Source organism: Sphaerodactylus townsendi, linkage group LG05 (genome assembly GCF_021028975.2).
Source record: "Sphaerodactylus townsendi isolate TG3544 linkage group LG05, MPM_Stown_v2.3, whole genome shotgun sequence".
NCBI lineage: Eukaryota > Metazoa > Chordata > Lepidosauria > Squamata > Sphaerodactylidae > Sphaerodactylus > Sphaerodactylus townsendi.
In genome coordinates, this window is record NC_059429.1 from 125,952,830 (window position 1) to 125,964,931 (window position 12,102).

A 12,102-nucleotide genomic window follows, 5' to 3' on the forward strand; every position below is an offset into this window, starting at 1 on the left:
CCTGCCTTTGTAATGCCAAGCCTTCAAGTTAGCTAGCAAACAACCAAAAACACCCAGTAACAATAAAATAATATAGTACAATAATACAATAAAATTCATTCAGTGTTCAGGATAAGCATCCCTGCAATGTAAGATTTTTTAAAAAGTGACCCATGTGAGAATATGTCAAAACGCCCCGCAGTATATAAAACACCAAACCTCAGAAGTTTTTGAAAAATCCTAACCTTCTCCTGAATTTATCATCAATGGCATGGAAATCTGTGTAATGTTACATCTAATAAAACCCTGTGGAAGAACAAAAACTGGGGGAACACTACACAAACATATACATAACTCACATTCTGAAATTTCAACTTACCGCGGTCGCCATTAATGCTGGGGAAGGGACAGCCTCCTTAATGGCTGCCACCTTCCCGGCGGCCTCGCGAGTTCCCTCTGCTCCCGAGGCTTCAGGCTCGCCATGCCATGTAGGCACAGCGGGCCTCTAGGGTGCCCAGCAGTTATGCTGGTCGCCCTGTCATCACCGGGGGAGGAGGGCTAGGGCAGCCTATATAAGGCTGGGCCCAGCCTAGTCACTCCCCATTTGCCGGGAGCTGGAGGCCAACTCTCTGGCAGATTGCGCATGGGGGACTGATCTTTAGCTTGGGGTCAGCGGGTGAAATACCCGCTTTATTGGAACCTCTTTATGAGGTGTGGGTGGAGCAAGCCAAGGGGTAACCTGCCTAGATGTGGGCTTCTATGGCTTGCACCCCTGGCAGCAGTAGAGTCTTCAGGAAGTGGCAACCACCCATCTGGAATCTCACAGCTGCTCCAGTGTGTGTTAATTTTTCATCAGCAGGCGTGCTGTAGAAAAACTTAGGTGTCTGGGGGACAGCAATCAGGCTGCCCAGTACACAGATCAGACCCCCCATGCTGCACCTGACGCTTTGTTTACCTTGAACCAATTTTTGTTAATAAAATGGCTATGGCCAACTTTTTTACCACACAAGAAAGTTTGTTGTACTCAATTTTATTCTGTAAGTCTAGGAGGGTTTAGCTACTTACCTAAGGTGACCAGATGGTCACCTTCGCAAACCGGGACAGGCGGGCGGGAAACGGCAGTGCCCCAGAAGGCCGTGCGCTCCTGTGGCCGCGTGGGAGGCTGCTGCACTGCCTTGCACCCCAGAAGGCAGTGCGGCAGCCTTCCAAAACCCGGGACATTTGAAAAAACCCGCAGGTCGCGGGACAAGTTGTTTCAAGGCAGGACTGTCCCGCCAAAAGCGGGACGTCTGGTCAGCCTATACTTACCTCAAACTGCAATGTCTAGTCAATGTCTGAAAAAGAGCAGTCAATATTTTAAGTATCATCTTCCTAGTTTGTGTGGAAGCTGGTTAGACTTCAAAGGTTGTACAACTATGAAACAGTGATTTAGAGAGCAGTTGTTTTAATGCAAACCTATCCCTTTTCCCTGTTCTGTGGCCAGGCTGGGACATCTTATAAATTATTTCTGCATCCGTGTTTCCCCTCTCCCTTTGCTAATGAGACAATTAGCCTTAACTAATGAGCCTATTTACAGGTGGCCTTGCTGAATGTTACTCTGCCCCGCCTTTCCAGCCCCTTTGAAACCATGTAGAGATGTGAAGGCGTCACCAGATGAACACACAAGAAAGTTACTGAACAAAACAGGAAGGGGAGGAGTAGACTCTATTCCCCCAAAAAACAGAGGACATTTTGGGGGGTATAAACATTTTTGTAGTTATCTTTATAGGCCAGCCTGATCTTGTCAAATCTTAAAAGCTAAGCAGGGTTGGTACTGGATGAGAGACCACCATGGAAGGCTGTGCAGAAGAAGCAGAGGAAACAAATGGCAAACCACCTCTACTTATCTCTTGCCGTAAAGGCCCAGGCCCAGGTAGAGGCCAGCCGCATCATTGGGCCTTTCCCCACTTACCTTCTGCCCCGCGCTACTGTAGGCAAGTAGCGCGGGTTCCCCCGGCACTCCCCACTACAGGGCTGGCAACAACGCAGCTGCCCCGACGCTGCCGCTGTCGTGCCCCCTCAGCGCGTGTCATTCCTGGTGCTCTTCCAAGCAGCGCCTCTGTGCGGGGTCGTGGGGAAGCCCGGGCGCGTGCCAGAAATGACGCGCGTGAGAGCAGCGCGGGGCATACGGGGGGTGGGGAAACGCCCATTGAGGGGCTGGGGACTTCCAGTAACTCAGCTGCCACAGGCCGCCCGGCCTGTTCGGGACATATGCGGTAAGACAGTCCTGCAGGTATTTAAGGATGATTCCCAAAGCTACAGTAAAACTGCCATAAAGCATGCTGCTAAAAATGCAATGACACCAATCCCCCCCCCCAAAAAAAAATCTGGCAGAATCAGAATAAATATATAAACATGTGCTTAATTTGCATCAGATACTGCAGTCTCTGCTTCTTCATGGTTCAGGCTTTGGATACGACTCAGAATCAGAAAGCTGTTTCCAAGAGGAGAGAAAAAGACATTATCTGAGCTTTCCCATTCACTGAGCTGCTTTAACAAATTCGAGTGGTTCTCGCTCAAGCACCTCTATTCATTTACATCCAGCAATCAAAGATTCCTCCAAGAAGCATCCGGGTGGCTCCTATTTCATGCTATCTATTCCCTGAGCTGAAAACAAGAGTCTGGTGGATGAGAAAGGGAGCTGGAAAATGAAGCCCCCCCCTCCCCTTTTTAAATCAGATCAGAATTTCAACATGCTCTTTTCCCCTGGATGGTGAGACAAAGATCTTCCATCGTGGAGCTGAATGGCTGTTAAAGGTCATTGCCACAGAAGCTCCATCACCAAGCCTGGGATGAGATCCCATTTGGGATAAATTCACAATTTTTCTTCCTAACAAGGTGATAGTATCGGGGGTCTGAATGTGCGAGAGTGCTGGGTTACAGATGAAATGCTATTGTGTTTCAGAAGGCTGACTCTAGGCATTTCCATAAGGCGCGTAAAGCCCAGGAGCTTGATTAAAGTGCTCCACTCTTAATAGGCTTTTAAATAAGATAAAAATACCATTTTTTTCCTGTAAAAGGCTAATGCAAGCCTGCCTTTTGTCTGCGCCTAAATCAACTTGAGGAGGAAGGCATACCCAACTTTAAGTGAATTTTAACTTCCTGCATAATTTACAGTTTGCCATATTATGGCAGAAGGTATGTCTTTCGACAGTGGTGGAATGTGTTGTCTTCATGGCAACTCTGTAGGGCTATCTAAGCAAGAGACGTTCAGAGAAGGAGAAGGAGAAGGAGAAGGAGAAGGAGAAGGAGAAGGAGAAGAAGAAGAAGAAGAAGAAGAAGAAGAAGAAGAAGAAGAAGAAGAAGAAGAAGAAGAAGAAGAAGAAGAAGAAGAAGAAGAAGAAGAAGAAGAAGAAGAAGAAGAGGAGGAGGAGGAGGAGGAGGAGGAGGAGGAGGAGGAGGAGGAGGAGGAGGAGGAGGCGGTGGCGGCGGCGGAGGAGGAGGAGGAGGAGGAGGAGGAGGAGGAGTTTGGATTCCCCCCCTTTCTCTCGTGCAGGACACTCAAAGGGGCTTACAATCTCCTTGCCCTTCCCCCTCACAACAAACACCCTGGGAGGTAGGTGGGGCTGGGAGAGCTCCAAGAAGCTGTGACTAGCCCAAGGTCACCCAGCTGGCGTGTGTGGGAGTGTACAGGCTAATCTGAATTCCCCAGATAAGCCTCCACAGCTCAGGCAGCAGAGCAGGGAATCAAACCCGGTTCCTCCAGATTAGATACACAAGCTCTTAACCTCCTACACCACTGCTGCTCCAGAGGTGGTTTGCTGTTGCCTGACTCTCTGTATAAACCTTGGACTTCCTTGGTGTTCTCCCATCCAAGTACTAACAAGGGCCACTCCTGCTTAGCTTTCAAGACATAGTAAGACTGGGTCCCCTCCCGCACATGCAGAATAATGCACTTTCAACCCACTGTCAATGCACTTTGCAGCTGTGTGGAAGAGCAACATCCACTCGCAAACAATTGTGAAAGTGGCTTGAAAGTGCACTATTCTGCATGTGCGGAAGGGGCCTGGATCCTTTTAAATGAAAAGAACCAAGTAGAATTGTACCTTGATCCACCAGTTGCTGGATGGTCTTTGTTTCAGAAAGTTCTGCTTGGGTCCCAGTGTCTACTTAAACTAGTGTGACCAGATGTCCCGCTTTTGGCGGGACAGTCCCGCTTTTGACTAATTTGTCCCACGTCCTGCGGGGTTTTTTAAATGTCCCGATTTTTGGAAGGCTGCCACACTGCCTTCTGGGGTGCTCCCCTGTGACAGGGCGGGAAACAGGGGTTTGGCAGGGTTTGACAGGGGTTTGGCGCACGCACCCCCCCCCCAATGGTGTCCCACTTTAAAAAGGTGAAAATCTGGTCACCTTAACTTTAACAGAACTAGGTAGGCACTAGGACCCAAGCGGAGCATTCTAAAACAAAGACCATCCAGCAATGGATGGATCAAGGTACAATTCTACTTCGTTCTTGTTGTTGAAAAGGGTGTAGCCTGGTGCATCTTGTTCAGGGCATACCTTCCAATCGTATGTATTTCTTCTTATGCCACGATTTCTGGGGTCTACTAAATTTGTGCATCCAATTGTGATCTCTTTCCAAGGATGTCTATCTCGGCTAACAAAGCAGCACTAGGGAGAGGTTCCTTCAAGTGCCCCAGTGCTGCAGTATCGCTTCTTCTCACAACACCGGAAATGGCATCATGTGTCACTGCAGCGCCCTAGCAATTCCGGAAACTTCTAGAGATACAGGAGGTTGCTAGTTTCGGAGGGTAGCCATTTTGGTCTTCAGCAGAACAGTTAAATTCAAGTCTAGTAGCACCTCAATGAACCACAAGATTTTGAGGATGTAATCTTTCAAGAGCCAAAGCTCCTTTCATCAGACACGAGTAGAAATTGAAATCTCTCTGGTAAAGATCATGGAGACCTGGGGAAATTCCTAGAGCACCACTGTGGAGGCCATTTTGCTGGCCAGTTTTTCTCCTCCTCTGTTTTAGGAGAGTGGGGAGCTGGGGTTTACCCTCTGGGTGGGCAAATGCCCAGCCTAGCTGTGAATGGAGAGAACGAAGAGAACAGTGTTTGTGGGAAAACAGCAGAGAACTGGAATGGTAGAGTCTGGAATACACCTGAATGCCTTTAAAATTCTCCAACCACCCTTGAGTATCCTATTAAATACAATTGGGCAGGGGGAGGCAACCAGGAAAGAAACGAAAGGAAGATTTGTCGCTTCTAGTTTAAGTTTCGAAATGTTCGCAAGGAGGGGGAGGAGTGTCCATCCAAGAACCCTCAAGTTCAAGCCTACAGTTTTTTGAATTAGTTTGACACAGATGAACTCTTCAAACGCGCTTCGCGATACGGTCGCCAAAGAGCCAAGAATCAGTTGAAACTGCCGTCGTTTGGGGAAAGTCAGGCTGTTCTGAAGAAATGAAGCAGGACAAGGTGACAACAGGTCATCACTAAGAATAGCCAATTTCATGGGTTAAGTAATGGAGGAGAGGGGTCTTATGGTCCCCCCCGTGCAAGGCAACAACAGGTCTAAGGAACAAGGAGAAGAAATGTCCACTTCATATTTTGCGGGACTCTCTTTAATTGGGCCCAGGTTTGTGCACATGACAGGACAGGGCACATGTTTTTAAAAATTCATGACTTTCTCTGTGATCTGCTAATTTTTACTTTGTTCCCATTTGTGGTGTTTTATCAAAAAGGGGGTGGGGCGTAACCTGTAGGTCAGTGGTGGCAAACCTATGGCACCGGTGCCAGAAGTGGCACTCAGAGCCCTCTCTGTGGGGACGCACAAACAGAGTGCCCCCCCACACACACATCTAGGCTGGCCTGGGTCTCTGGCCTTGATTATTAGCATTAAACCTAAGACCTAGTTGTTGTTGTTGTTATTGTTGTTGTTGTTATTAATTCAACTTAATAAACCGCTCTCCCCCAAAGGGCTCAGAGCAGTGTACAGGCAATAAAAATCAAAATGCAAAAAAATTGAATAATATCATTAGAAGACATAAACCAATAAAAACAGTAGCAGGGATACAACCCACCCACGATTTGGTGGATGGCGTCCAGTCCTAACCCTGGGAGGGGACCAGCAGACAGCCGAAGCAAAACAGATGGTACATGGGCATCAGGAAGGCGGCTGCAGCCCACGCTCAGCGTAGCCCCAAAAAAGCCGATTAGGAACAGCTCAGTTTTGCAGGCCCTGCGGAACTCCCCAAGGTTACTCCCCAATAGTTGCTGCCGTGAAGCTATCCATGTGGTCTTCCTGAAGGCATCTGGTTGGCCACAGCTGGAAACAGGACACTAAACTAGATGGCCCCTAGATGATCCAGCACGGCTCTTAATGCATTTGTAATGGGAGGGTTAACAACTGGAATAGCTTTGTCACTGGAAGCAGTAGAGGAGTTTGGTTGAAACAATATTCGGTTCCTGACATGACAGGCTTTTGAAAACGCAGACGACTTTGCCAAAATTAAATGTAGCACATTAGCTGTCTGCTGAATCCCAAAGTCTGTCAATGTTATCAACAGTCGAACTTGAAACAACATTAATCTCACGTTGTTGGCTCAGAATCCAGATAACCAGCATGGGCTTAGCAGGAGACAGGCCTGCCATAACTAATCTCCCTGGGGTCTTTTGAGTCGCCTTCAAACATGATTGATAACAAAAGCATATGCTTGGTACAATGTTCCGGCGCACGTTATCCTTCTCTGCCCTACTTGAGCGTCCCGTAGCTGTCGGTGATCTGAATTAAATCAGGAGCAGTGAGTAGAACAACTTAGAGAGGGGGACAAGAATGAGAATTTTTTGGTACAAAAAAAACAAGCAGCAAATTGAACAAACTGAAGAATGAGCTTCTCACAACACGTTCCTGTTAAATTTGCCGCTTGCGTCCTTCCTCTTTCCTCTGCCGAAGGCCTCTCACCTCTCCCACCCTTGTGCAGATTGCAGCCCACCAAGCCATACTGAACTCAGCTCGGTATTGTCTACCCTGACTGGCAAGGGCCCCAAGGTCAGGAGTCAACAATAGAAAGCTGGAGCTGGTCCGCTTAGGTAATTCAGTTTGATCCTGGCCTCAGTGAGGGTTGGGGCACGCTTTAAATGGCGGGCTTGAAGCCTGCAGTTCAAAGCTGAGTCCAGGTGAGCTGAGACCAGCATCAACTGGGCCTGTGTCCCTCCCAAACTTCATGTGGCGCTCAGGGCCGGGGCCAGTCTTGTTGGCCGACTGACTATGACCCTTCCCCGAACTCCACAGAGAGTTTGGGGCAGGGTGTAGTTGGGGAAAAACCCTGCAATGCACCCCCACATGACTGTAGAGAGTGGCGCCTGGGGCTTTAGCCCCTTCTGCCCCCCTAGCTACACCACTGCCCTCTTCCCTTGCAGCACCAGATCCAAGGCGAGCTCCAAAGGAGGTTGCCGGCATGTATCACACCATTAAGAACATAAGAACATAAGAACTAGCCTGCTGGATCAGACCAGAGTCCATCTAGTCCAGCACTCTGCTACTCGCAGTGGCCCACCATGTGCCTTTGGGAGCTCACCTGCAGGATGTGAAAGCAATGGCCTTCTGCTGCTGCTGCTGCTCCTGAGCACCTGGTCTGCTAAGGCATTTGCAATCTGAGATCAAAAAGGATCAAGATTGGTAGCCAAAAATCGACTTCTGCTCCTTAAATCTGTCCAAGCCCTTTTTAAAGCTATCCAGGTTAGTGGCCATTATATCAGAACAGTGGCCCACCTAGTCCAGCATCCTCTCTCACACAGTGGCTTGCCCTGGAGAGCCAGCAGCAGGGCATAGAGGCAAATGGCCTGCCCTTTGCATTGCTTCCTAGCATTGGTGTTCAGAGGTTTACTTCTGAATATAGACATTCCCTTTCATCACCAAGAGTAGCCACTAATGGATCTATCCTCCATGAATTTATTTCATCCCCATTAGCATTTCCTAATGGGAAAGGTGCTCCAACCCCTTCATCATCTTGGTTGCCATCTGCATTTGTTTCAGCAAGTGTGGTGCAATGGTTAAGAGTGGTGGACTCTAATCTGGAGAACCGGGTTGGACTCCTCACTCCTCCACATGAACAGCGGACTCTGATCTGGTGAACTGGATTTGTTTCCCCGCACCTACCTTGGGCTAGTCACACTTCTCTCAGAACTCTCACAGCCCCACCTACCTCACAAGGTGTCTGTTGTGCGGAGAGGAATGGAAGGAGTTTGTAAGCCACTTTGAGACTCCTTACCAGAAGGAAAGGTGAGGTATAAATCCAAACTCTTCTCTTCTTTTGTATTACAGTTTAGCAAACAAACACATTGTGGGGGATTTATTGCTTCTGCATTATTATTATTATTGCTATTCTGGTTTTTAGTGCTGTTAATTGAAACAAGAGAGGGTGGGAAAAAAACATCAGATGTGTGATTTCACAGGTTAGTGTGACTTCCTGACAAAGTGGAACTAAAACACACTTTACACACACCTGTCAGCCATGTTATAGCTGCAGGTAAAGCACCTGAAAATCCGGCATTGCTGGCTTCATACAAATAACCTCTTTCTGAGTGAAGCACGGGATGCAAGACCATAGTTTTCACTTGGAAGCCTTGATATGCTTAGCACATATTCACCAAAGAGCTGAACACTATTCTGAATCACAGAAGAAATAAATAAATCCACAGAAAAGCACAGATTGTCTTGCAGGTGGTGACTACGAGGTCTTGGGATTGTAGAGGACATCATGGTCGAATCCCCACTACCGTCTTAGCCAGGTTTCAGAACACAAACTAACCAGGTTTGAGGGACGGCCTCCCCACTGCTTGCATGGCAGATACTATTTCCTGGCTCTCGTTCTCCCCGTTAATCCACGTTCGGCAGGTTCTAGTTTGCAAAGTGGCATAGACCCGTATTAACTTACCAGTTCAAGAGCTGATCCGAGGAGGAGGGATGAGGAGGTTGAAACCCTGGACCCTCGTTCCCGCCTTCTGGGAGTGTGGCGAGAACCTGGCAGCAACCAGTCGAAGCGCTTTATGCGATCTTTAGCCGCTTTACAACTAACTTTCCTTTGGTTTCGTTCCGGCACTTTGCGATCAGCCAGCAGAAGGGGACGCAAATGTTAAACAGTCAAACGTGTAACTTTGAATCGTTAATGGATGACACAGATAGCGATTAACTGTTTGCACAGTTAAACAGTTAAACGTTAAACTTTTACACGTTGGTTTTTTGATCACGCCCCTACAATGTACGTTTCCGCAGTGGGAAAAGGTCCTGCCCCATCAAGGAATACCAGCCAATCAGGGGAGACCAGTGAAGCAAACTTGCCTGGTAATGGGGATTGCTAAGAGTTCTGCAACCGGGTGTGTCTGCTGTGTGCTCGCTGGGGTGGCGAGGGAGAAACTCCAATGAAGAGGACACAGTTTCACAACGAACAGGTTTGGATCTGTGTGCAAATTTCAAGTGGGGATTCGACCCATGAAGAAAAGTTGACTCACTTATGTGGCAGTGGTGAATAAGGCAAATTCCATGCTAGGGTTTATTACGAAAGGAATTGAAAATAAAATTGCCAAGATTGTATCGCCCATGTGTAAAAGTGTGGTGTGGCCTCCTTTGGAATACTGTGTTCCGTTCTGCTCATTGTATTGTGTGTGTGTGGGGCGGAGGGGCGAGGAGAAGAGAAATAAGAGTTTGAATTTATAGCCCACTTTTCTCTCCTGTAAGGAGGCTCAAGGTGGCTTACAAGCTCCTTTCCCTTCATCTCCCCACAACAGACACCTTATGTCTGGAGTGTCATAATAATTCGGAAGTGGCCCTCCAGATGTTATGGACTTCTGAACCCTCATCCCTACTGCCAGCATATGATGCTGGCAGGGGATGAAAGTCGAACCAGGTCCATAACATCTGGAGGCTCCCACGAGTTAACCTATCTTTCCATAATAGTGGTAGGTGGGGCTGAGAGTGTTCTGAAGAACTGTGACTGACCCAAGGTCATCAAGCAGGAATGTAGGAGTGCGAAAACACATCTGATTCAGAGAAAGAAGAGTTTGGATTTATACCCTGCCTTTCTCTCCTGCAAGGAGACTCAAGGCAACTTCCAAGTGGGGAATAAAACCCCGTTCTCCAGATTAGAGTCTGCTGCTTCTAACCACTGTACTGTGCTGGCTCAGAAACAGCGATGTTGAGCACTTAACCCTTTCCCTGCTTTCCATTCAAAACAACTATTTCTCAAGCTATTCCCCTTCCCCAATTCCAGATGCAAACTCATTCTCGTGAATTAGGCTATGGTAGGTGATCTCCTGCAGCTGCCTTCCAGCCTTGACATCATTTCCAGCAAAAACCTGGTTTTACTGTAAAGAATGGCAAAATCATAGAGTGTTGGAGATGGGGAAGAATTAGGACTAATAAAAGGAAACACTTCTTCACGCAACTTGTGATTGGTGTTTGGAATATGCTGCCACAGGAGGTGGCGATGGCCACTAACCTGGATAGCTTTAAAAGGGGCTTGGATAGATTTATGGGGGAGAAGTCGATTTATGGCTACCAATCTTGATCCTCTTTGATCTGAGATTGCAAATGCCTTAACAGTCCAGGTGCTCGGAAGCAACAGCCGCAGAAGGCCATTGCTTTCACATCCTGCAGGTGAGCTCCCAATGGCACCTGGTAGGACACTGCGAGTAGCAGAGAGCGGGACTAGATGGACTCTGGTCTGATCCAGCTGGCTTGTTCTTATGTTCTTATGTCACCTGTGGGTAAAACCATAGAGATCATCAAAACTAGAGAGCGTCTTCCATTCAGGGTCATATTCCTGTGAGTAAATACAGGGTAATGAATAAAAAGGACTATCACAGGAAGCGCTTGATAGTGCTGCTCTCACTCAGGGTCTGTGCTTTCTTCATTCTCCATGGCACTTAGCAGTACTGCTCATGACCTGAGTTCAATCCCAACAGAAGTCGTTTTCAGGTAGCCAGCTCAAGGTTGACTCAGCCTTCCATCCTTCCGAGGTCAGTAAAATGAATATCCCACTTGGTGGGAAGTGCAATTAAACGTTACGTTAGAGGCAAAGGGAATAGGCGAGGCCTTGCAGCAATATCAGGATCCGGGTGGAGAGAAACTGAAGTGGCAGGTCAATCTATAGCTAATCCTGCAGGTTGCAGGCTAATCTGCCAAGCTCTGGTCCCTGGCACCTTTTATTAGGGTTTTCAAAGGGGGCGGGAGAGCGGGAGAATATTATACAGTACATGACTCATAGGGGCTACGTACATGCGGGAAGAAACGTTCCTGTCTGGGTCTAATCCATACCTGGGGGTATGTACCTTTTGTCCCTTTGTCCAGGGCATCCCAAGACCATGAGTCATGGGGGTCTTGTGACAGGTGAGCTCACCTGCCCAGAGGGCAACAGATGGCGCAGGCATCCCTGTGCTCTGTCTGAGGCTCTGCTGGGTTAAGCTGGCTCACCCCAACAGTGGGGATAAACTGTAGATGACTGGAGATGACAATGGCAAACCACCCAGTAAACATATGCAACCTATTAAACGTTGTATTGTGATGTCACCCCATGGGTCAATATTGATCCAGTGCTTGTACGGGAGAGTGCCTGTACCTTTTTGCCATTAAATATGCTGCAATTCTAACAGACTTTGCTTTTCAATTTTCAGTTTTCAGGTGAAGTTCCTGAAAACCGAGTGGAAGTTGTGGTTGCTAATTTGACGGTGTTGGACAGAGACCAGCCACATTCGCCAAACTGGAATGCCGTTTACCGGATTATCAGCGGGGACCCCTCGGGTCATTTCACCATCAGGACCGATCCTGTCACAAATGAAGGCTTGGTTACAGTTGTGAGGGTATGTTCTCATTCTTTTCAACTTGTTTGGGGCTCTAGCAGACAAGCTCTGGGAGAAAGTGACCCTGCAAAGGAGTCTGCCAGACCAAATTAGATTATCCCAGATCCAAAAAGTAATCAAGTCTCACTCCTTGTATTGGGATCCTCCCCTGGTTCGACTGGAAGCACATCTTCTTAACTCAGTTCACTATAATATCCAGAAGCATCAGGATCTTGGTTTCCATGTTAGTTAGCTGAGAGCCAGTGTGGTGTAGTGGTTAAGAGCAGGTGAACACTAATCTGGAGA

General features: G+C 47.9%; 1 protein-coding gene across 1 annotated transcript in view; it reads left to right on the forward strand.

Annotated features, from left to right (window-relative positions):
- CDH4 (cadherin 4) overlaps positions 1-12,102 on the forward strand; it is a 1,081,475-nt gene that overhangs the window by 1,002,553 nt on the left and 66,820 nt on the right. The window contains exon 8 of the mRNA XM_048498384.1: positions 11,632-11,817. Within this exon, the coding sequence (XP_048354341.1) occupies positions 11,632-11,817 (186 nt within the window). The remainder of the gene's footprint in view (positions 1-11,631; positions 11,818-12,102) is intronic.